Below are 26,284 nucleotides of genomic sequence, written 5' to 3' on the forward strand. Positions count from 1 at the left end.
TATATACCCTGTGTGCTAACTGTGTCCACATTCTTACATTCAGTCTGTGATGAGAGCTGTGGCTTTTCTTGTTTTATTAATGACAATGAGTCTATTCCCTGCAGTCACCATATCTATGTTGCCTCATTCAAGATGAAAGAGAGTGGGGATGCAGTGAGTAGAGAGGTTTCATTGGAAACGACTTTGTCATGTGCTCAACTGACTGGGAAAAGACTATTTTTACTTCTAACCTCTGCTGGCACTTGTGGGTGAAAACATAAGCAACCAATTACTTTTTGTGTAATCAACTCTTTTGGGAGAATATCCTGCTTTATCTGTTTGCATAATTTTCTTGTGATTCACAGATCGAACAGTGCATTTTACTTTCAAATATAGTTCAATGATAAAATAAAATAAAGATTTATAAACAGATTATTTGACTCTTTTTTACATCTTTAAAATATAAACTGAATGCTGAAGAAAATAGCTCAAATGTGCCAACAAACTGGATAAACAGTAACTAAACATTTAATCCAAGAGGAAGAAACCAAATGAAGCCACTGTCACAACTGAGAGTAGGAAGTACCTGAATTATCTAGATATATCTAGTACTACATGTCTGTAATTGGATAAAGTCTAAGCGCCTCAATGACTAGGAGTTATTTAGGGATGGGGATCCAATAAACCCTGATCTTCACAAAACTTTTTAATGAAAGCATATTATGCATACACGAGTTCACAGCATCCTCACTTTTAGTACCCCCAGCATGCCCTCTCTCCCTTCAGAGTGCATTTTAAGACTTAGGATGTCCTTCAAAATATTTAGCTCTGAACAATTTCAGGATCACAAGCAAGAGAATGGAGGGGCAAGGAGATTATAAAGCTGAACTAAGAGAATGGCATGAGACTACTGTGTAGAAATTACAGAAATTAAAACTCTTAAAGGACCAAAAAAGATCTCTAATGAGCCCAACTTTAGCTTGTAAGCAACTCAAGGCCATCAGATCTCTTTCTAAGTGGTCAGAAAGCTACTGGAAATGTTGCATGGACAGATGAGACTCAATTCAACATATTAGTTCAAGTTAAATGTGTTATGGTTGGAAAATGGAAAATACGGCATTGCAGCATCAGTTGACAAGAAATTGTCCCACATGTGCATGGTGGTGGTATTTTCATGGTTTGGGCCACTTTGTTTGAATCTTGTAGCTCCTCATCATGACAATGAATCCTGAATTATATCAATGAATTCTGAGCAAAGTGCTGATCCTTTGATCTGTTAACTGAATCACTATATGTCATGTAGCACGACGTTAATATAAAGCACACAAATTGTTCTACCAGAGAAATGTTAAAGAACAAAATTTACAACAAACAAACCAGAAGAACTGACTTCAGTCCAGTAGTTGTCCAACCCTGTGTAATGTCCTAAAGTGAGCAGTTCATGTGAATAAATCCACTAACAGCTACAAGCTTAACGTCATTAAAATTATGACCAAGTATAACATAATACCTGCCTAATTTATGTAATTAGCATTTTAATATCTACTTACTGAAATGTTATTGTAGAGAATCCTAAGAATAAGTAAGTAAGAATAAATAAGTAAACATAATAAAAAGCATCACTGAGGCTTTCATGACATATGATTGTTATTGTATGTTTAGTTCGCAGCAGAATAATCTCTAAATAGCACTCGGTCTTATTTTCCAGTCTGTACTTTTGTGGGCGAAAGTCAAATCAGATTCCTTGTATAATGTGTTTGGGCATCTATCATGTAACCTGTGAAAGCTTCCTGAAGAAGTTGCTGCAGCAGCGGAAATGCAAATTATGTAAAAATCTATTCATCTTGCTGTACTCCAGGCTGCAGCGTCATTCAGTAGGTTAACATGAGTCATCAGAACTCCACCGAGCTTCACTGTAAGCAGTTCAATAAATGGGAGTTCAGGGCCCTTTGCAGAGCCAAGTTTTCCACTCGGCTAATATCCCCGTGTTTGTCAACTCCCTGGAGTATCTCCTGGATGACTCAGTGCATTTATTAAGGATAGAAGTATTTCTAACTTTTTTGGAGCATCTGTGTCACTGCATTTTCAAGGAATAAAGATAAACTGATGAGAATATCTCCATTATTTAATAAATGAACACAAGTGTATACAAGTAAGCAATAAGGTTTTTTTTAACCAAACGACAAACACTCCTATATATTCAAACACTAGAGGTTCTTTTACATACATAAGAAGCTCTAAATACAGACAATACAAGTTTTTCTCTCTCATGTCAACTAATACAGTTTTTTAAAGACTTTTATAAAAGAAGTTATTTTGCAGTTTAATCAGTATATTTTTTTCTTTGTCCATAGTTGATTTTCTTTGCAAGAGAACCTCTCTTGTCCACATCCCTTGAGGACAATGTCTCCTTTTTCTCTGGCTCCAACCAGCACATCACAGCCAGGAGCAAAGCAGTCTGTGTTATGTAAAACCCCCTTTTTGGATCAGCATGAAAAAGTGTGATTTTTGTGCCGCAGGCGCTTTGAGATTAAGTTTATGACCTTATCCTCTGCAGTTTTCACACCACTGACCTGGCCTGTTGGGAAAGAGAGCGACAGTGAGACCAGAGGAGACAGAGTGTAGTAATCAATTTAAGATGGACTAGAAATTTGTCATCATAGTGATGATGAGGTGCTCTTCCAGTGTTTAGAAGAGCATTTGAATAATGGGAAGCGCATTTAATCCCTATTACTAATACAAAAATATACTCAAATAAAACACTTATTCATTGTGTATTAGCAACTTTGCATCATAACCGGCTCTTTGTACTCTGAATCCTACTGCTGCTTAATGCTATAGGTACTGCAAAAGGATCCTGTGCCGTTCATCTTCTTGCAAACTCTGCTTTTTATACATGGTTCAAGCTGCACGCTCTGGCTGTTTAAACTAGATTTCACAGTTTGCTTTGTCACAGACATGCCCCTTTGCAGCATGCCACACAGCAAGATGTTACAGCCTGAGCTGTGTTCTGGGTCACAAAGTGAAGACTGATTGGAAGTTTAGAAAAATTTGAGTTTATTTAAAGAAAGAAAGAAGTTAAAGAAGAGCCTCTGTAGACGTGCCTTTAACCAATTTAGGCAATGAAGCCTACGCACCGTTCGAAGACTTTTGGTGCAGAGAGTTGGAACAGATGTCAAATCCAGGCTGATGGCAGTCTGTTAATGAATGGGTGCTAAAGAGAACAAAGAGAGGTACAGCCTGTGGACATATGCTAGAATAAATTGGACACGGGTGCTTTGAAGGTTGTCATCTGTAGAAATAAAACTGGAATATAAGGTCCAGACAGTATATTTATCTTGATCACTGTGCTGCTGCAGGCAGATATTCGCTGACCAGTGGTGATGAAATGCACCACCTACCACCCCAGCTTTCCCAGTATGTTATGTAATGCAAGCTGATTCATAGGTTGTCTGTAACTTACACCAAAAAAAACCCACACGTCTCAGGTTTGTTTGTTGTCTTCTCCTTCCTGATGTGGTGTGGATTCCTGATTGGTTGAGAAGCTGATTTGAATTTGAATGTTACGCCAACATGGGCTGCTTTTGTCTGAATAGTAAACTAAGGATGTTTACCGACTGAAGCTCGTGGCATCTAGTCTGAAGCAGAAAAGGAGAGAAATGAGCAGACTGCTGTAGTTTAGTGCAGCTGAGAGATCAACTCCCTCATTAGCATACTGCTGCCATAGCAACAGGAAAGCAAACTGGAGACAAGTGAGGGAAGGATAAAGATATGGAGGAGAAAATTCAGAGAATAGAGAACAGATAAGGAAAAGAGAGAATATACAGGAGGAAGGATGGAGGAGAAGAAAGTGACGAAGATAAAAAAGAGAGAATGTTAAAGGAGGAAATACAAGAATAGAGGAGATGAAGAAAAAGAAGACTACTGAAAGAAAGAAGTGAAAAGAGAAATTTAGGTGTTAAAATTGTAAGATCAAGCAAAAAGTGATAGGAAAAAATAGAGCAAGAAGAAGATGAAAATGTAATGGGACAAAGAAGAAAAAGAAAAGAAAAAAGGAAGAGAATTGACAAAAAAAAAAGAGAAAAAGAGGAGGAGCCCTAAGGGTTAAGGACTAGGATTGATGACAGGTATCTGGAAAAAAAAACGGATGAAGTGTAGTTGGACGAGGAGAAGGAAGAGGGTACAAGCTCCTTGGTTTGACTTCTAACACTTTAATCTCCTGCCTTTCCTCTTTTATTCCCATTTTCTGCTTCTATCATTCCATCTATATAATTAAATACATTAGTTATCCTATCTTCCTCCTCACACACATTTCCATGGAACTCACAATCTGATAAGCGGTTGAACCAGCTGGTTTGGTGCTGACAGAAGAGAGTAGTGACTGTTTGTCCGCTCCGCTCATATCCGTTGCTCCTGGTATTGCTTATTAGATGGGGGAAAAGACATGAGATTATCATCTGCATGATAAGGATAAAGGTTGCTTTTCATTTATTGCCTCTTGGACACACTCACATCCCAATGTAAACCGTATCATGTCCATTTTACTTATAAAATGAAGGCTGGGAGATGTCAGATGATGTTGATTTTAAAATGTTTCTACAACATATATCAACTTAGTTAGTTTTGATCAATGAGGCTAAAAGAGATGAGAATAGGTTAACTATTGAGTGGAAATACCAGAATTATAAATGAGATTCCCTGAAGGGGACAACATGTCTGACATGTGACAGAAGTCTTGCTCTAATAACTCACGGGGGTTGTGTTACTGCAGGAGGACAACAGTGCAAATCTGAGCGAATACAGTATAAAAATACAGAATTGGAGTACAGAAGGCAGAGCTCAGTGTTTTTAAAAAGAAGTGAAAAATAAATAAACATATCAAATTTTACTAAGTTTTAATAAACTTCCTTGTAGTATTCTTCAGGGATTTATTCTTGGCCTTGTTTTATTCTCTTTATACGTGCTGTCTTTAGGGTGCCTGATCCAAACACTCACTTTTGTGTCTTCTTGTTATGCAGATGATACTCAGCTTTATTTTTGTTCAGGCTAGATTGTTAACTAACTGAGAACTCAAGAGGATGGTGAATTTGATGTCCTGAGTTCCAGACAGTGGAACAACCTTCCTCTGGGGGTCAGATCTGAAAGCTCTCTCAAGTGCTTGAATTCACAGCTGAAGAACTTCATCTTTGAATATTTTTGACAGATTTAGGCTTAAGGCTTTGGATTTTCACTTTTCTGCATTTTGTTGCTTTTCTCGCTTCAGTTTTTATATTGTTTTTATATGAAATTGACTGACTTACTAACTTATCAATGAGGAGCTGGAACATTATCAAGTTGTAGTTAATTAGGCTAAAAATTTAAGAAAAAACTCCTCTCTATATAATGCTCTTTGTAAACTTCTGTTTTTGCAATAAATATGTTAAACAGGATGCCTGCTGGCAGTTAATTAGCAGATGGGATCCTGGACCTTTTTCCTGAAGAAAATTGCTGCTAAAAGAGTTTAGAGAAGATAACTATAATTTTTCACTGGCATCAGTTTACATTAAAACATGGCAGGGTATCTACAAAACAAGCACTTTTATCAGTAAAGTTAATTGCTCCTCTTGGATTACGTTTGCTAGGTTTTTATTTCTCAAGCAGCCACAAAACACAAATGTGAATCAGACACATTTCAGTTTACTGGTTTGAAAGGACTAAACTAAGCTGCGTAGCATCACCAGAGAGAATATGTGCAGGCTACGTTACTAGCTGACATTTTTATTCTGTGGAATTAAAACAGCTTGCAAACATCTGTGGTTTTGGGAATATCTGGGATTTTACTTCTTATCTGGAAAAATGCCAGTCAGTCATGTGAGTTTTTGTGTGCTGGCTCATACTGGAAACACCTGGTGAATCATATCATGCTAGGAGCCAATCACAAAGATGTTTCCATTTACCCTACTACCCAGCAAGTCTTTTATCAAATGTTTTATTATTATTATTTTTTTTTTTTTTTTTTTTGCTCTTGTTAATTTTCTTAAAGATTTTTTTGCTTTTTCCCATACTTTTCTATCATGTCTTCTTATCAATATTTTGTAAATGCAAATTAAAAACATTGGAAACCCAACCACTGTGTTCCCAATATCCATCTTTGTCCCTTTTGATTGTTTATACTCTGGAAGATGGGAAACAGAGGCTTGCTTGTAAGTTACTTAGACTTTTTTTTTATAAAGGTGACATCATCCACTCTGACCAATTTGCTATTTATCTGTGTGCATTTTCTTATCTTAACTCATCACATTTAACATCCAACATACCTGCATTAGTGGTCTCTTAAAATCTTTAAAAAATGTCCTGTTGCCACGTCTTATGTGTAACAGGTAATCAACAACTGATATACACAAATAAAAGTGTAAAACTAATTTACAGAATTATCATCTTGTCCTATAAAACAAACTGCATACATTAAGTTTTTTTCTTTTTAGCAAGTTCAGCATCAAATATCAGAAATTTTTGCTAAGCAAATTAATTTTTGGGATATTTTTCTACACACTGGCTTAAAACAGTGGAGGGGTAATGAGTTGCATCTTTGCACAACATTCAGTGATATTAACAGTGACATAGAATTAGGAGTGTATCTTTTGGAATATGCATTATTATGCAATATGCATTGGAGTGATGTAAAACCTATTATTAACCCACCTTAATATACTTTAATCATTCAGTAATATGCTGTTAATACACTGTAAATACAAGACTAGGTGCCAGTGTTTTAGCCTCATTTTACAGTGTAATTCTTTACACTGCACTCAGAAGTTAGTGGCAGCTTTGTGTTTATCCTTAAATAATAATTATAGGTCTTTAACCTTTCATATTGCTGTAAATAGACATTTTTCCCATGAAAAGGTTACACACTTAACATAACTTACTACAGTCAGCATTCACTGGGTCTAAAGGCTAACTGATTTTAAAAAGTTTGAAGTTAAGCTCATGATATCATTCATATAAACAGCTGTGCAGCCCTATAAGGAAGAAGGTTCACTGGTTTTGTCCTGCTCCTGTTAAGGTGTGTTTGGTAGGAAGGTAAAACACCTTTCAGCCTGTCTGTTTGTGCTTAGCTGCCACATTAGCTGCTAATATTATAAAACACCTGAGTCTCTAACAAAGCAGCTGGACTGAATAGTGGCTCATGTATGTACCAGGTAGAGTGACTGCCTTCTAACTCTGCAGCTCAGTCCCAACTACCTCCACTTCCAGAAGTTTCCTTGCACAAGACGTTGAACCCTTCATTTGTCCTGATATATTTACTGGTGTGTGACTGTAGAGAAAAAGCACTGCATGCTGTACACATTGTATAACAAATGCTGTGTGAATGCATGTGTGTATTGAAAATACATTTAAAGAGCTTTGTAAAAACTTATATATGGACCAGTTAGAAGCTTTCGAAAGAGGTGAAATAATATAACACATGATGGTGCTTCTGCTACACCAGTGCTATTGCTGTGAAATGCATAATTGATGGAGAACTTCTGCAAATGATTTACCTTGATCTTCTCCTAAATTTAACCACACCATGCACTACTCTGGTAGCTCTGACACTGAAAGCCAAATAAATAATGAAGCAGTTGAACATAATTCAGGGTTTTCAGATAATTTTTCCTCTGCTAGACCGTGGTACCAGCAGGTGTGCGAGCAGGATGCAAGACCATCTTTCTCACATCTCCTTCAGGGTGCACCGTGTGATCAGCACCATGGACAGCTCTTTTCACACAACACATGATACTGCAGAGTTTGTCTGGGGAAAATAAAAATAAAAATCTGATCCAGATAAGACCTGAACCAACTGTTAATGAAGCAAACCCACTCCCAAATGAATACAAGGTAGTGTGGGAATTCACAGCCTTAGCCAAATGTCGGAAGGTAGCAGGAAATCATGCTGGATTGACAGCTCCAGGTGCTGACCTCAGCGTTTTTTGGCAGTTTGCCTCTTTAAGCTTTTAGCTAAATGTTTGGTTTATAACAGTTCTGTGACCTTGTGTGAAGTTGGATGTGCCTTACTGAGCTGGATGTTTATTCAGACCATTTATTTGATAGGATGTTTAAGAGGAAAACACAATTTTAGCATTATCTTTTGCACACACACACAGCTTGAAGTAATAGATAACGTTCTGTCTGAAGCCTTTTTAGAGTATGAAGCTAATTTATAACCCTTGGATTTTTACCAAGTCTAAACTAATCACACAAAGGCAGACATGAAACAAAAAAAGGGAAAAAATATGGAAGAATTTAAAGAAAGAGGGATGAGACCAGCTTGCAAACGAAGTATTAAAATGGAAGCTAGAAAGATGAGGAGATTTGCCAAGAGAGCAAACAAGGGGACTTGGCGGGTTCTTGGTGTCTCAGAGGGCAGCTGAAGGGCCAACAGGGACAAATAGCCTTTGGTGCAATGCCAACAGTATTAGTGGATAAGCTGAAATGAGATGTAAATGGAAGCAAGCAGAAGAAAAGAGCAGCGGCAGACCTGTGAGGGCAGGATAGAAGCTTTGTTTGCTTATAACCACTGACAGATGAAGTTAAACCGGAGCCAAATGAGCTTACTACAGAGAATTTAAAGTACAGAAAATAAAATCATTTCTGTGTCAATGTTATGATCTAAAACATTTTGAATTACAATTTAAAAAATTCTGTACCAATGTATTCTGATTTTTACAGCTTGTATAAGTTCAGGGAAGTTAAAGCCTCCTTATTTCTCTTTTCACCACCTAATTTAGTTTTACATGTTGAATGTTTTAAACTTTGAAGCATCACACCTAAATCTATTCATTATCAGATTATTATAAAGTTAGTATCTGTTTATTAGTGTTTTCTTATGATGCTTACATCAAATATAAAAGGTGGTAGTTTTGCAAGATAGTGCGCTTTCATCACTGTTTTGTTTTTATGTTGTTTTTTTATGTAAAAAATGTATTTTGAATGGACTTTTCCCCCTCTAGGATAAATAGAGTATTTGTTTATTTAATGAGATACACATCTACTTTGTTTCTTAACATTGAAGGATAGTTTCTTAGCAAACATGTTGGTATTTTCTCATAAATAGGCAGAATCATGTCATTTTGATGTTGTCCAAACTAGCTGAGATAATTCTTTCACCCCAAAGTTTCATTTTTCGAATCTATTTGACATTTATTTGAGTAAAGAAAAAACAAAAAACCAAACTTTCCTGTTTTTGGCGTTTCAGTTTGTGGCGCAGCCGAACTGCCAGCAGCTGCTGGCCACGCTGTGGTACGACGGCTTCCCGGGCTGGAGGAGACGACACTGGGCTGTCAAACTGGTCACGTGCTTCATCATCGGACTGTTGTTCCCTGTCTTCTCACTGGTAAGAAAAACATTTCCTTTGAGGTAATGGAAGGGAAATCCTCCCAATACATATATAAAGCTACTACAACATAATAATTCCCCTTCAGGGATTAATAAATATGTCATTCACAATAAAAGAAAAGTGTTTAGAAAAAGATAAAGGAAATTATTTTCTTTTTAGTACTTGACTGCACATCATGCAATTAGATTTTTTTTGTGTGTTCAAAAACATGTTTGTGTCATTTGTCACTATTTGTTTTCTATTTTAGACACCCTACAAACCACACAATTAGAATAATTGAACTGAAATAAAATAAATTGCATGTCAACTTACAGTTAGCACAGATAGTTTTCAGTGTTAGTTTAGCTCTCAGGCTCCTTAAACCTTAAACCCAGATGACTTTTGTCATCTGTTTAATTGGTTTGAGTAATACCTCTCCAAGCTTTTTGAAGACATTGGATGCTTTTCCACTCAGATTTGCAGTCCAGTCCTCTTACCTAACCATGTTTAAAGGAATGTGCTTTTCCTTGTTAAGCCACTTACCACAGACCTATGAACCATTTAGCATAAAGAAGACACTTAACTCAAGGGATGAACCAGTGTTGCTTCTACATTTAACAGACAACTTAGCAAAAATGCTTTTTTTTTTTTTTAAATTGGCTGTTTAGGCAGTTTGTTAGTAGCAGCCTGTCACAATCTTCCAATTTCTTTCATCCCTTTTGTGGAAAATGCCAAAAATAACACAGTGAGGACAAGCTGACTCCCTAATAGCCACTGATAAAGAACAAGATAAATGGTCTTATAAGCTATTTATAGCACAAAAAAAAAAAACAGAGAAAATAATGTTAATCAGAAACAGGAAAGAAACAAGACCTGAGAGATGCATCTAGACCTTTAACTGATCCATCTCACTGAAGCATCATCAGAAATGGTCTTCATGAAGGGTGGCTGTCAAGATCCATTTTAAAGGAAGTGAAACAGGAAGAAAAGGCTGAGGTATGCTAAAGGACTCAAGAACTTAGCTGATGATCAGTGGCAACGGGTATGATGGGGTGATAACACAACCCCAGACCCTGGACTTCAGCATTTTTGAAGCAGAGTAGGATCATCCTAACAAGACCAATGTTTAAAAAAATGGGGCTGTGATGTCCTTCAGGAACACTGGAAATCTGTTCCTGAAGACTACTAAAGAACTACTTAAAGAAATTACAAGAAAGCTTGTTCAGAATTCAGGCTGTGATGAAGAATGAATATGAGTATATGTAAAAATGGTGTTTTCCATTTTTGTTGCAGTACATTAAGAAACAAAGGGTGGCTTGATTTTAAATCAGACTTGCATGATGAGACATTATTCTGATCTCATATGAGTCACTTTCCCCCTGATTTGACTGCTGATGCGAGTAATTAATTCAAGCAAAGTGCTTAAATTGTGTTAATCAGCAGGCTGCCTCCATGTGATTATATATCAGTGTTTCGGTAATGTATGTAAACATACCTCCATCTGTGGCTGTTCATTGTTACTGACTGTTTCTGTGAAATTTGATTCCATTCAAAGCCTCCATGGCATGACTCAGAGTTAGCTGAGGTTGCCAGGAGCGAGTAAATGAGCAGAATGAGCAAACAAGCATCATAATAGCAACGACACTGATGATAACAACAAGGGCTCTGATGGAGAAGGCATTTTGCATTGTGGGCTCGGATGTGTATCACATCTCTTTTTCTCTTTCTGCTTCATGAACTACAGTTTTAAAAGTGCTGAAGAGCACAAGAATCATTAAAGTAAATGATGTAACAGTAAGAGTTCGAGGCATCAGCGAGTGGCTGCATCATTAGCATAACAGACTTCTTATTCTCATAATTCACTCTTGTCAGCGTGTTTTTGTCCACCTTTCTCCTTTGTTTTTCTTTTTTTCTTCTTTCTTTTTTAACTTGCCTCTTGTTTTTCATGTCTTTCTCTCCATCCATCTTGTTTTACCTCTTCCCCCTCCTTAGATCTACCTGTTGGCTCCAAAGAGTGCTCTGGGAAGCTTCATCAAGAAGCCCTTCATCAAGTTCATCTGTCACACAGCGTCTTACCTGACCTTCCTCTTCCTCCTGCTGCTGGCCTCGCAGCACATCGCCCGCACCAACTTACACATGCAGGGACCCCCACCCACCGTCGTGGAGTGGATGATTCTTCCGTGGGTGCTGGGTGAGTTATTTTAGGCCAAAAATGATAGCAACAATAACTCTTTATTGCTTAATGTGTCATGTTTGAGACACACAGTCCGTTAGACCTGATTCAGCAGCCGATGGTAGATTCTGGAACCCAGATTGTTAAACCATAACAACCTAGTAACAGGTTAATTGCAGCCAAAAAGCTGAAAATTAGCTCTGACAGATCTATGGCTTCAGATGTTTTATGCCATTTTCAAACAAAACAATTCCAAATTTACCCTGAGACTGTTACCAATCAGAGATTTCTGGCAGATGTTTTCTTTCTGCCAGAAGAAGTAAAGTTTTGCCCAGAGCAGCAATAGAGTGTAAATCATTCAGATGTAAATGGCTACACTGGCGCAGTAGCTGTCTTTGTTTTCATGCTGGACGTTTATCTTTCCATCACACAGAAATTTATTGTCATGGTTTCTGGGTGTTGGTGTGTTGTGTTCATGTTCTTGGTTTTCTGGTCATGTTTAGTTTTTTCCCTTGTGTCCTGTGGTTTTCTGTTTCTGCCTCGTTAGTTCATCTGGTCTAATTAGTCATCCACTTCACCTGTGTCTTGTTACTCCCCCTGTGTATAAGTACTCCCGGTTTTCAGTCATTCCTTGTCAGATCCTCATTTTGTCATGTTTGGTTTATGTTCAATGGAGTTTATCCCGGTCGTCTATGGTTGCCTGTCTTGTGTTCCTGGGAAATAAACCTTTTACCTGCACCAGTTCTGCCTCCTGCCTGCATTTGGGTCCTCATCTCCACCTCCATTCATGACAGTAGGATCTGACCACAACTGGACCCAGCAGGTTTGATGGCTTGGCGTCAGTATTACGATCCGGGGGTTGCTGACTGGTTCCCTACGGTGGAGGAGCCAGACCCGTGGTTTCCTGATCCTCCTCCTACAAGGTCCAGGAGGAGGAGGACGTCCAGGAACCAGGGGCGACAGCCCCTCGAATACATGACATCAAGCGAACTGGTGGGAATGCTCCTGGGACTGGAGACGGAGTGGGAGCCGCAGGATTATCCAGAGCGGTCACCATTCTGGGGAACCAGACTGGCGATTAGCCCCAAACCACTGGGGCGGTCTGCATCTCGGAGGTCAACACCAGCTCCACGGTCCACATCTCGGGTGACGCCATCTGCTGTACTGTCACGGTTGCCGCCACCAGCTCCCAGGCCTACGTCTCCAGCTTCGCCTCCTGCTCCAGTGCCCCAGCTCTCCACGCCGGCTCCCAGATCTGCTCCAGTGCCTCAGCACCCCACGTCTGCGCCAAGGTTCTGCCCTGCTCCGCAGCGTCCGACGCCGGCTCCGAGGTCCTGCCCTGCGCCGCAGCGTCCGACGCCGGCTCCGAGGTCCTGCCCTGCGCCGCAGCGTCCGACGCCGGCTCCGAGGTCCTGCTCTGCGCCGCAGCGTCCCACGCCGGTGCCCAGGTCCTGCCCGTCTCTTCTGGTCCCAGTTCCTGAGGGGGTCTCCAGTGGTGACGCCTCTCTTCTGGTCCCTGTCCCTGAGGGGGTCTCCAGTGGTGACGCCTCTCTCCTGGTCCCTGTCCCTGAGGGGGTCTCCAGTGGTGACGCCTCTCTTCTGGTCCCTGTCCCTGAGGGGGTCTCTGGTTGTGACGCCTCTCTTCTGGCCACAGTTCCTGAGGGGGTCAACGATTGTGACGCTCCTCTTCTGGTCCCTGTCCCTGAGGGGGTCTCCAGTGGTGACGCCTCTCTTCTGGTCCCTGTCCCTGAGGGGGTCTCCAGTGGTGACGCTCCTCTTCTGGTTCCTGTCCCTGAGGGGGTCTCTGGTTGTGACGCCTCTCTTCTGGTCCCAGTTCCTGAGGAGGTCAACGATTGTGACGCTCCTCTTCTGGTCCCTGTCCCTGAGGGGGTCTCCAGTGGTGACGCTCCTCTTCTGGTCCCTGTCCCTGAGGGGGTCTCCAGTGGTGACGCCTCTCTTCTGATTCCTGTTTCCGAGGGGGTCTCGGGTCGAGACGCCCCTTACCCGCAACTGGTGCCCGACACAGAGATCCTGTCTGCCCGTCCGCCGCCAGAGATCCTGTCTGCCCGTCCGCCGCCAGAGATCCTGTCTGCCCGTCTTCCAGAGCGACGGTCCAAGCCTGCTCGGCCTCTGGTGATCCAGCCTGCTTGTCCTCCAGAGCGCTGGCCCAAGCCTGCCCGTCCGCCTGAGATTCGGCTGTCTTCACAGCCTCCGGGTCGTCCTCCGGAGGTTCTGCCCCGGTCCGTCCGGCCCCCTGGCCGGCCGCCTGAACTGAACTTGCTGTCTGCACGGCCTCCGGGTCGTCCGCCGGAGGTTCTGCCCCGGTCCGTCCGGCCCCCTGGCCGGCCTCCTGACCTAATCCTGCCGTCTGTTCAGCCTCCAGGTGGCCCCCCCTGACCTTTGTCGAGGGGCCTGTCTTGTTTTGGTCTGGTCCCTCCTCCGGACCCCCTCCGCCCGCCCTGGCTGGACTGTTTGGGGGTTTTTTCTTTTTTTTGTGGACTTGGTTGGGCCGTCTGGTATCCGGCCCTTGAGGGGGGGGTTCTGTCATGGTTTCTGGGTGTTGGTGTGTTGTGTTCATGTTCTTGGTTTTCTGGTCATGTTTAGTTTTTTCCCTTGTGTCCTGTGGTTTTCTGTTTCTGCCTCGTTAGTTCATCTGGTCTAATTAGTCATCCACTTCACCTGTGTCTTGTTACTCCCCCTGTGTATAAGTACTCCCGGTTTTCAGTCATTCCTTGTCAGATCCTCATTTTGTCATGTTTGGTTTATGTTCAATGGAGTTTATCCCGGTCGTCTATGGTTGCCTGTCTTGTGTTCCTGGGAAATAAACCTTTTACCTGCACCAGTTCTGCCTCCTGCCTGCATTTGGGTCCTCATCTCCACCTCCATTCATGACATTTATTACCTTAGAGAAATTAAAATACTTTTGAAGAAGCGTTTTAGAATTGGGATCTTTCTTTAAAGATTTGGGAATACTGTATGACTCTAGTTAGAGAAGTCGCTAGGTCACAGATTGAGCTGCTGACCTCATGGATTGTAAAGGGTTAAAGGTAAAAAATTGAGAGTAGAATCTTAATGTTTGTGCATTTTGTATTTTTGTCCACATCTTGGTCTTTCCATCTGTTTCTTCAGGATTACCCTCCATTGTTCATGGTTACTATTTACGCCTGAACTCCACATTATTGGAATCTACAGTAACCAACTGGCTCAAGTTTATCAATATATAACAGCTATTTTTGTAATCTGAACAAGAGAACACGTCACAAGAGTTCTTTTCTCTTTTCCAGCGCATTAAAGTAATGTATTTTTTTTTTTATTTTATTTTATATTTAAATCACTCTTGTGAGGATTTGCTATGATTTTAGTTGTTCTCCATCTTGTGACGTCAGTCCTGAAACTGTGTCTCTTGGTTATCGGAAGGAAAAGAGAGGAAAAACCTCAGCCGACACACACTGAGCTGAATTCCCCGCAGGGTTACGGAAAAATTTCTATGTGGCCTAGCGGTGTCATGGGGACCCTTCCACCTTATTTCACCCCTTTTGAGTACAAGAACAGTCCAACCGAACCGCTCATAAGTTGCTACAAACATGATTGATGTCACAGAGACTGGTGAATTAGTCTTCTTTTGCTAAGGTTAGGTTTTTGGCGGCGTACGTTTTGAGTTAGCAAATGCTAGCAACAGAACTCAAAAAGTTTATTAAATTTTCCACAAAAAAAAAGAAAAAAAATCTCCAAAATAGAATAAGGAACAAGTGATTCGATTTTGGAGATGATCCAGATCACCGTCTGGATTTAGGAATGTTTTTTAACACAAGAATCATAAAACATTCCAATACCCCCTGAAACCACCAGCAAAAAAAAAACTAATGGTGATGTTTCCAGAGGACAATTTTTTTCTCTTTGAATCTTTGTTTATCATTTATAAATAGACAAAGCTTCAATAAATAAATAATAGCACATGTGATTACTTTGGGCTCATAATTCAAATAGAAAATATTAAATACTTACTACCTTACAACATCGGCTAACATATTATCAAATAATTAATTTTTTTAATGTATTTATATTTGTTATCAATTATTTGAGGGAGATCAATTAGGAAAAAAAATGGCATATAACGAAACAGAGAGCTGGATGTCTGCTGATATCGATTTAATGTATCGCAGCAACAGCTCAGTAAAGAACGCACGCCAGGTCATCCTGGCATCGACGGAAGACCCAGGCATCCAGTGCAGCCATGTCCAAAAACGTTGTTATAAACGTGTTAGAAAACACAACAACATCACCAACTGGATCCAGGAATTTTTTAAGGATTCTTTCCTTTGGGGAGATAGGGATAATTTGCTATTACAGTTTCTAACTCATCTATAATGCCCAGAATCACTGGCAAGAAAAAACAATGACAAGATGACATCATGGTAGATGTTATAATCCGACATTGTTTGACCCGGATCATGTTGATATTCTGGAAATAGGGGCTACTAGGTGGCTGTTGGGCCATTTGGGATTTTTCTCAGGGGAGTGACCCTATGGCTTGGCGGAGGACTGCGCTCTCTGAGTTCTTCTAGTTAGTTATGAATATATCTCACCCCATCAACTTGAGTTCAAATCCATTTTTTTTCTCTTAAATAATAATTAATTAACACCATGATTAAGTACATGTATATTCATGCTTCATTTTTCCTACCTCTTTACACCTCTTCACAATTTAAATTTTGGTTAAATATCATATTTAAATAATTCCTGTCTATGCTATAAAGGTTCATATTTTATCTTATGTAGTTTGTAGAGTGGTTAAGTAAACATATAACATTCTTTGAACTAGTTAGTGGTGTCAGACTGAATCATTAATGATATATGTCATTTTTCCTTCGATCGAAGTTGGTAGCCTGAAGTTTCTCTCTGTTATTTGAAGTGTTACCGCCACATAACTGACTCAGATCTGCTGTTGAGATAAAAACAGATTTAAAGAATAGGATGAGTCTCAGCGAGCAACCGCACTGTCTCTTATCAAGCATGAATGAAATGAGTTAAATAAAGAAACAACCTATCAGTTCCTTCTTAGTTTTGATTGTCAAACCATCAAGAGGCCCCTGACTGTGTCCTCATAAGAGTGTGTATGTGCGCGGAAGTGTGTGATCAGATGTCGGCAAGTGTGTGGGAAGTGGTGGTGCGTATGTGTTAGTGGGCGTCAGTAGGTGGGTGTGAAAAATGAGTGATTACATTTCCATCTTCCCCCTTAGATTTGACACAAATCAGTTCTAAACTGGACCATAATCACTGTGAAAGATACGTAACCATCTGTTTTACTGCACCACCTCATCCACTGTATCCTGAATTCTCTCTCTAGAACAAACTTCTTCAGACAGAAAGGAGGCTGAACTATTAAATTCAAGATTCAAACAACTTTATTTATCCCAGAGGCCAATTTCATTTGCAGCCTACCAGACGGGTAACATAAAAAACAATCACAACCATAAACATAAACATTCAGGCACTCTGTCGATGACAATCAATGACCACGCAAGGAAAACAAAAAAAAAAAAAAAAAAAGGCAAAGACACAGGTCACCATGGAGAATAAATAATCAATAAAACAATAAATACCATGCCAGCCAGGTCTACTTGCTCCAATCAGCAGCACTAAAAAGTGTGATAGCAGAAGGAATGAAAGAATTCTCGTATATGTTTGTTCCTAGGGGTGGTAAGGTAGTGCCGTCCCAAAGGCATTAAACAGAATTCTTGGTTTAGGATGTGGTCAGAACAGCTCGTAATCTGCCTGGCTTTCTGGACGATTAGCCGGTTGTTTGAAGATTTTAGAGGCGACTACTTCTCATGTAGTTGTTCAAATATGCAAGAATAAATGTCACAGAGGTTCTTGATGTGGATTTGTAAGAGATGCGGGTACAGCTAGTTATTAAACTACAACACGAATGTTAGATGTTGTTGCTTTTCTTCAAAGCTTTACAGAAATTTAAAAAAACCTTAAGGACTTAAGGAGTATCAAGAGCAGATTAAGCTTTGAATATTATATTTGTATCCTTGTCTTGTTAGAAATTTACAGCAACAACCTGAATATGCCCAGGGTGCAGATTTATCCTCCTTGTAAGAACCCGGCAATCCCTTTCTTAGGTAAAAAAAAAATGGTAAAGATGCCGGCTTGAAAGGCATATAGCATGCATCTCGATACTTAGCCTTTTAGGAGATAAGTTTTAAATTAGGCCAAGAGTAGGCCTGAATCTAAAAATAAAAGATAAATGGCTTAAAGAGGAATTTCTGAAACACAGACTAAGTGGAGATGACTAACACCTAGACTATGAAGTCTGAACAAGCAGGACTCAGACTGAGACGATACATGAGATTGACTCAGAAAAATCTAAAATCCAATTAAATTAAAGAATCAAATGTCAGTAGATAAACACTGAAACATTAAAGGTAAACAGCAAACATCTGTTGTGGAACATCTGTTTGGTCCCAGCTGCTCCACCAGTTGCTCTTGTGCTGATCTCTCAGCTCTGATGTCTGTTGTCACTTAGGTGTAAAAATAGATGATGCCCTTACTGTAGGTTTGATAACCACATTAATGAGGTGGTAAAATCATCCTTTTTTTCATTTCAGACGTCTTTCACAGGTTAAACCCTTTCTGTCAAGGCGTGACGTGGAATCTGTAATCCATGCTTTTATCCATGCAGTTGGATTACTGTGGATTACTGAGATACTTGAACTCCTCCACTTGGAGCAGGATCTCATTCCTGATCTGGAGAGGTCACTCCATCTTTTTCTGGTTGAGGACAACATACAAGATGGCCGATGCCACCACTGAGTCATAGAAGGTCTTCAGGAGTAACCCCTGGACTCCAAAATGTAAATGCTGGAACATCTGGATCATCATTCTCTTGGAGGATCTTCCTTAAGCTTCTTTAAGGAAATAGCTTGATTTATTCAGGACTAGAGTGAGGGCTCGTCCCCACGATGCTGTATTGCAGAAAAACCACAGGAGTATTTCAGCAATCCACCCTTTCATCCCCACGAAACCAGGAATTAGCCTCCATGAAAGTGACCATGTCTGAAACCAGGTACCAAGTTGGATTGGTTTGAAACTTTTACTGTCTGTGGTATTGTGAGGACAGTATAACCACACAACTGGAGGATATGACGTCAAATGTGACAAACCTGCGACAAACACAACAACAATAAAGGTGTCGGTAACCAACTGTGTTGTGGTGCTGCTCCAAACAGTCCTGGCTTGTGTACAGCTTTAGCACCAAAATGCAGTGCTTTTACAACACAGTACTGCACTACTGTACTATCAACAGCGGGAGCAAGCAGATATATTATCTGCGCATGTGCTACGCCTTGTTCTAGCTCTGGAGTGCTTCTCTTTAATCACCATAGCGCCCCCCTCAGCCTTGTAGTATGTACTACAGCAGTTTTATAGGAATGGTGAAGACTTTCTCCTAGTTTTTTGCCACCATTTTCACACCTGAACTAGCTTTGGCGCCATGTGGACATAGCCTTTTTGAAACTATTTTACATCATTGGTCAGTTTTCTGTTTGTTTGTTTTTTAGACAAAGAGCTTTCATGAAGTGTTACCAATTGGCAAACATTTTCTAACTAAAGCATGAATGTTAATTATATTTGTTAAAAATAAAATGCCTATAGTTTTTAGTTTTCTTTTCCCTGTGAGCATGTCTCCTTGACTCGTATTCATTCAGTCAGACCTGGTGTCAAGCTTATAGTTTAAACCAAGATACCTGAGTCTTGGCACAACGCTAAAAACCAGTTATTCTACAGAAAACATCCTAACATATATGTTTTTTTAATTATTTCAAGTGACATAGCTTGCTCTAAAGTCATTTGTAAAGAAATTAGTTTCATCATTCTGGCTCTTTGTTTACTTCTCCAGAGCTGTAGCTGCAGAAACTTAAGCATTAATGTATGCTAATGTGCGTCTGCTTGCGTGTTTCAGGCTTCATCTGGGCAGAGATCAAGGAGATGTGGGATGGAGGATTCACAGAGTACATCCACGACTGGTGGAACCTGATGGACTTTGCCATGAACTCCCTCTACCTGGCCACCATATCACTGAAGATAGTGGCCTATGTCAAGGTAACAATTGCTTGACTGCTCCTGTAAGAGAGAAGGGGGAGGAGAACAAGTAAAGTGGGCTCAGTAAAAGATATAAAGTGGGTTCATGATGTAATCAATATTTAATGGTCTTGCAGTGCAACGGGAGTGAATGATACTGTGTGGCACGCAAAGTGTAATGATGCACTGATGGAGCAACGTGCTGCAGGGAAACAAATGTCTGCAATGTTTTTGTTTGCACTGTGAAGACAGTGAAAAATAATCATTGAAAAACATAAAATATGGAGCATTACAGAAGCAGCACTGTGTGTTTATGTGTGGATTTTGTACTCATGTTCTGCTGTTCCACTGATTGATAGTTGTTAATAATGTGCAAGCAAAGCCAATAGTACATCAGTGAAGACAGGAAAGAAGGCTATATGCAAACACTGATATAAGTTATGCATGATTAATTAGATCATAAATCATTAATCGATGTTAAATAAAAGAGGAAGTGCACTAATAGTTTTATTTAAGGGATGTGTACAGTGCATATCAGGGAGAGTGAGACAATGTAAACATAACTATTGAAAGAGATCCTTTAAAGTTACAAATAAAAACCAAATAACTGCAGTTATTCAGCAGTGACTCTCTTGTGTTGTAAGTTTGCATCATGTATCTGATAGTATGATATACTGACCTGCCAATGCTTTAACTCTGTTGCATTTATTAACATTTAGTATTGGCATCTTGTCAAAGAATGAAGTAACGTTCCAACAAAGGCATTAAAACAACTCCAGGGATTTCCAGCATCCACAAAGAAGAGGCATTTATAGTCAATGTAAACATTAAACACACAAAAAGCTTCCCCACTGAGAGTTTTTCCAAAATCCAAACAAAATAAGACTTGACAGTATTAGGATTGATGCATTGAAGGACTGACTCATCCAGCAGAGTGGCTTTCATGGCAGCTTGCCACAGACAAAAAGCTTAAATCTATTTTAAAGATGTCACCTGTAGCTGGAAATGCCCTGGCATCGCAACCCAACATCAAGAACTAGCTATGACAAAGTAAAGCATTGCATTGTAATTGTACCTGCAACTGGGCAATAAAGTAGCACTTGAACACATCACCAAAGCACCAAGTTAACACACAATGTGCACCCAGCACAACACAACCATCTCTACAGTGCAAAGTGGATAAAAACATTAATAAAACAGTGTTTTATCAAAACCAGTACATTTTTTATTCTATATGTTTTAATAGCTAGAGTTTGTTCTGGTGTTTAGACCAGGGATGTCTTATGTTGATCCTCAGGGGCCACCATCCTGCAGGTTTTAGATGTTTACCTGCTTCAACATACCTGATTTCAATTGAATGGATCTCCTCAACAGCTTGTTGTTGAGTTTTGTCCAAGCTTGTTAAATGACCAATTAATCTGAGTCAGATGTGATGAAAGAAGAAACATGTCAAATCTTCAGGGCAGCTGCTCTCGAGGACCAGATATGTACAACCATGACCCAAAAACACTAAAAACCACTACAACCTTTGTTGCACCTTTTCATTAACTTTAACTTAACATTTAAGCATCTTTAGGGCTCTTTTATCACACTGAGTCAAAGAGATCTGGCTTACTGAAGATGTGACACAACATCGGTTAACCGGCTATAAATATACAACTGTGCCACTGTAAGAACAGAAAAGGATGTCCGGAAATAATAAAAACAACTTTTTTCCACAGTTTTCTCCAGCTGTTGCAGGGATCTCTCCCTACAACATCTGTGCCATCTGAAATTCCACTTGAAGAGATGCTCATGGGAACAAACCTGTGGACATACTTGTGCTTCCAGTTGGTTCATTTTGCAAATATTCCAGTCAGAGTGCATGTGTTACTAAAACAGCTCAGGAAATTGAAAAGATCGTTGTTTGTTAACATCAGTTTGTTGCTCTTCAGTTGTCATAGAGACCTGTTGTATGATGGTCATTTTCTAGGGGAATGTCTTCACCCCTTCCCCCTTATCATTTCATTTGAAGGGGTGAGGGGTAGGGAAAAGCAAAGGATAGGGGAAGGGGCAAAGTAGTAAGCTGGGTGTTTTGGGTCAGGACTTTAGGCCCAATCCCCTATCTCTTTGTCTGTTGTTTGTCCCACTTTTTACATATTAATTTGCGGATCAGTCACAATTGTCTACTACTGACAGCTAAGTAAAATTGATCATCTTAATACAATGCTGGAAGCTGGAAAACCATGGATCCTGGCATTCAGGTGGAGGTTTTTTTAATGTGTGTAACTACCAAAACATTGTTTCAGACCGAGCAACGGCAGCGCCTCCCCTCGCAGAATATAAACATCCTCAGTAACAACAAACAGCTGAATTCACACAAAAATGAGCAGATCTCAAGCCAGAAAAAACCTAAAAAGGAGCCTATACACAGTATAAGGAAGGTGGTTTTAACAGGTGATCTCTGTAAACTGAACAAGTGATAGACAAATGGATAATAAATGTAGCTAAATACCAATTCATCCACTCAATTATTCAAGTTTTTCTTGTTATCCATCCTATATCTCACCGAAATCAGTAATTTAGACAGAAAATAGAGAAACATCCAACGCGATGACCTGTGGTATGAAAGAAAGAGCCAGTGCTGTTCAGCTTTGAGCTGTCAAACTGTGATACCTTCAATTTTCTTCCCCAGAACCTCTTACAGCTTCAGTGATACTTTGTTTTGCATACAAGATTAATTTTTTTATTAAGTGCAAATGGTGTAATCATGCAGAGACATACATACCAAATGGCTGGGCCATCTGTGGCAGCTGTGACTCATGAGGGTGGCAGTCAGCCCTCCTACACAGGTCCTGCTCATACTTTTGCATTATAATCATGTATATACAGATAAAGTAAAGCACACGGCTGCACTCACATTCGTACGCAAGGAGTAAACGCAGAAGCAACTACTGGCATGTTGTATTTTAACTTTTGTATTTTTTATTTCCTCTTCAAATATTCATGAACATCTAAAATCCTTTTGGGAGCTCCAACGTTTCTGCTCTGTCATTGTGCAAGTGTGTGAGACACACACAGCGAGTGCATCTGAAGAGATGCTATAAATTAATGAGCGTGCATCTGTGTTCATGTTTCTGTTTCCGGTTGTCTGTGTGTGTGCATGCATGTTTGAGAAGATGGCGAATGTTAATAGAGGCGTAGTTAATGAGACAGAAGTCCTGTGGACGTCTGATGGCTGAATTTAGAATGAAGAGGAAGCTGTGCATATGAAAACAGGGAGACAGTAGCGGGACTAAGGGATACACGTAAATGAGAGCAGCAAACACAATTACAGAAACTGTTGACGATGGATACCATTAAAAAAAAGTTGGTGCTGGAAATGAGAGCCTGGGTAATGCAAGAAGATTAACAGTAAAAGAGAAAGAAAGAGGAAGACGGGTGAGGAAAGATAATTGAAGAAGAGGATGAAAGTGGTCAGAGTGAGAAGGATAAAAACGATGGAGCATTTCAGAGAGATTTCTGAAGGTTATAAATCATCAGTCATGTGTCACACTGACAACAGGATGACCTACAGATTAAACAGTCATGTGACTGATTTCTGCAAGATCGTCATTATAAAATATTGCAACATCCTCATTCTGCCTCTTCGTCTGCCTTGAAGAGGTTTAAATCTCACAGTAATACCAACTAGTGCCCAGTTAATTCAGCCAGAGTGTTTTCCTCTTTAATTATTTTACATGCCAATATTAAATCAAAGCGCAGCTGTTTGTGGCGTTTTAGTCACACAGTGTGATGAGAATCTGTGGTGGACCCATACATATGTGACCATTTAATCCTGGTCTTTGATTAAGTTGGAAACACCATTTTTATTTCACTTGCTGATTATTAAACATGTCAACCAGAACTGATTTACTAATTAAAGCAAATTACAAGAAAACAAAGATTTGGGGAGATGCAAACAGCGTAAGGCTCTATAAGACCGTGAATATGTTAGGCCAACACAGTTTAAAGACTGGAAATGGATGAAAAATCTAGCTTAACTCCACTACAAATCATACGTTTATTTCATAACTTGTCTTAGTTTGATGAAAGGGTGTTCTCACTTGTTAAAAGTAGTTTTCTATTTTCTGCTTTAAGCTAGGCTAAGCATGTTCTTTCTGTTCAGTTTGTATATGATGGATTATTAGTGTCACACAGGAGGCAGCCAGAAAGTCTTTAATTACTTACAAAAGATGCTGCTGAGGCAAGAAAAACAAGAAAGTCCATGAACAAACAAACAGAAATCTCAAATTTGAAGCAAATGAAGAGCAAGGACCCACTGGAGAAGCAAACGCAAAGATCTGGCAACGAGCAAAGGAAATCCAGCAGATTATATTGAGATGGATTAATAGCAAATGAACGACAAGTCAGAGGTAATCAGGATCCAAGATCAGTTGAGAGCAGGTGTACATCTAAATCACATATGTCAAACTGGTCCAGCAAAGGGCCGTGTGGCTGCAGGTTTTTGTTCCAACCAAGCAGCAGCACACCAGATTTGACTGATTCAATCAACTGATCTCAGTCTTCAGACAGCTGATTGGTCAAACTGTGTGCTCTTGGCTGGCTGGAACAAAAACCTGCAGCCACACGGCCCTTTGCTGGACCAGTTTGACATGCCTGATCTAAATGAAGTCACCAAAATAACAAGTTCAACAAGAAGTTTCAAAGCCAGAGTTTAGAAAAGATGAACAGGTGGAAATCGGGTTTAACAGGGTTCAGCAATGGCAACGATAATATGATACTCCAGTAATCCTTAATAAGATTTAGAAAATATGTCATTTGGAAACTAAGACAATGAAGGATAAAGTCAAACCCTAGACAGAAAAGTCCACAGACCATTACGTTTAGGGCTATCACAATTGGTTCCATCAACATTTTTTTCATTTCTATATAGTCAGACCTTTTTGACAACCACAGGTGTTGCCCTCTGCTTCCTAGAAGACATCTAATCTAATATTCCAGTCTGAATTATTTATGAAGCACATTTAAAACAAACAGGAGTGTATAAAGTGCTAAAGTAGAAGTTTAGCTTATTGAGCATTTGCTTTGTTACTCAGTCCTAGAGGTTCCATCCATCTTTTAACTACCATCTCTTATATAAGTGAGGTAATAAAATTCCTTACTTGAGAGTTATTTTCTGTTTGTGTTTTCTACTTATAAATGAACTGTTTTAACTGTTACCTTTATATTCAGCCACAATTTCCCCAGACAGTCATTATATCAGTGATCCCGCATGGAGTTCACTCTTCTACCTAAAAGGAACAAAACTTTTCCGTATTTACTTGACTCTGTTATATCTCTGGTTTCTTGGTCCTTTTCATCTTGCTGCCTTTATCTCACCCATCCTCTTTTTATCTCCTCCTCTTCCAGTATAACTCTTCTCGGCCCAGGGAGGAGTGGGAGATGTGGCATCCGACGCTGATAGCTGAGGCTCTGTTCGCCATCGCCAACATCTTCAGCTCACTCAGACTCATCTCCCTCTTCACCGCCAACTCCCACCTCGGGCCACTGCAGATCTCACTGGGGAGGATGCTGTTGGACATCCTTAAGTTTCTCTTCATTTACTGTCTGGTAAGATGCTAACAACACTTCTAATGCACATCACAAATCTGCTGCTTTTTCTTGAGAAAAACTTGATGTTAGATGGTTTGTTATTTATATGTGATTTTATGAAGAGTTTTTACTTTTTCTGTGGTGGGCCTCCTCTGAGAACATTTAATTTGTGTTTCTAACTCAACCGAGCTTTAACAGCCAAACACCCATAAACACAATCAGTCTCATTTTCCTGCATTTTATCCATGCAGCACAAAGTGAGTAAACAACAGTAAAACAGGAAAATGTCAGGTTTCTGATCAAGCATTAGTATTTAAGGAGTTGGGAGTAAGATCAGGCTCTTATTTCTTTTCACTTGCTACTTTCTGCATTTTTGATGAAGATGAAAGCAAGAGAGTTATCTGCATGCTGCACCCTTGACTGCCTGCAGAAGGACATTATGGGCCTATTTCATTACATTGAAGACTCATTAATCTCTTCTCAAGGGAACATCTAACCTACAATACAATCCACATGTGAATTGCTTTGCTCCTTGCGGTCTTTAAGCCAATCACAGTGAGCTCAACACACCAACACAACACTACTTCATGCTCACCCAGTAGCAGCTTTACATAACACTATCCTTGTTGCTTTTGACCTGTTTAAGATTAAAGCTAAGTTTTAAAATGGCCTGAAGGAGCAGAAGGTCAGGCCCTGTACCAAAACAAAAAAGAAATTCATGTCTATGTTATTGTGTGTTCTTTTGTAGGTACTGTTAGCATTTGCTAATGGACTGAACCAGCTCTATTTCTACTATGAAACCAAGGCGTCAGAAGAGCCAAGCAACTGCAAAGGCATCCGCTGTGAACGGCAGAACAACGCTTTCTCCACGTGAGTCCTATCACAAGCACATACACTGTTTACATGTGTGTTTGTAGGAGTGTGGGAAAAGTTGTAAAAATGCACCAATATTTCAGAAAGGGTATGTTACACACATTCAAACAAATAAAAAAATGATCATTTTAATAGTGACCAGTTATCACCTGCAGCTTAAATGCTTTTATTGATCCTGCTGGACTATTAGTTCAACTCAAACCCAACAGCACAATTGTTTGAGATATAGGTGTATTATACCTTTAGCTGATGCCATTCATGCT

At 39.9% G+C, this 26,284-nt stretch overlaps 1 protein-coding gene across 1 annotated transcript in view; it reads left to right on the forward strand.

Annotated features, from left to right (window-relative positions):
- trpc5a (transient receptor potential cation channel, subfamily C, member 5a) overlaps window positions 1-26,284 on the forward strand; it is a 168,288-nt gene that overhangs the window by 103,728 nt on the left and 38,276 nt on the right. Inside the window, exons 9-13 of the mRNA XM_041984409.1 lie at window positions 9,197-9,334; window positions 11,309-11,507; window positions 19,456-19,595; window positions 24,966-25,166; window positions 25,897-26,018. Coding sequence (XP_041840343.1) covers window positions 9,197-9,334; window positions 11,309-11,507; window positions 19,456-19,595; window positions 24,966-25,166; window positions 25,897-26,018 — 800 coding nt within the window. The remainder of the gene's footprint in view (window positions 1-9,196; window positions 9,335-11,308; window positions 11,508-19,455; window positions 19,596-24,965; window positions 25,167-25,896; window positions 26,019-26,284) is intronic.

The sequence above is a fragment of the Melanotaenia boesemani genome, chromosome 5 (genome assembly GCF_017639745.1).
Source record: "Melanotaenia boesemani isolate fMelBoe1 chromosome 5, fMelBoe1.pri, whole genome shotgun sequence".
Classification (NCBI taxonomy): Eukaryota; Metazoa; Chordata; class Actinopteri; order Atheriniformes; family Melanotaeniidae; genus Melanotaenia; species Melanotaenia boesemani.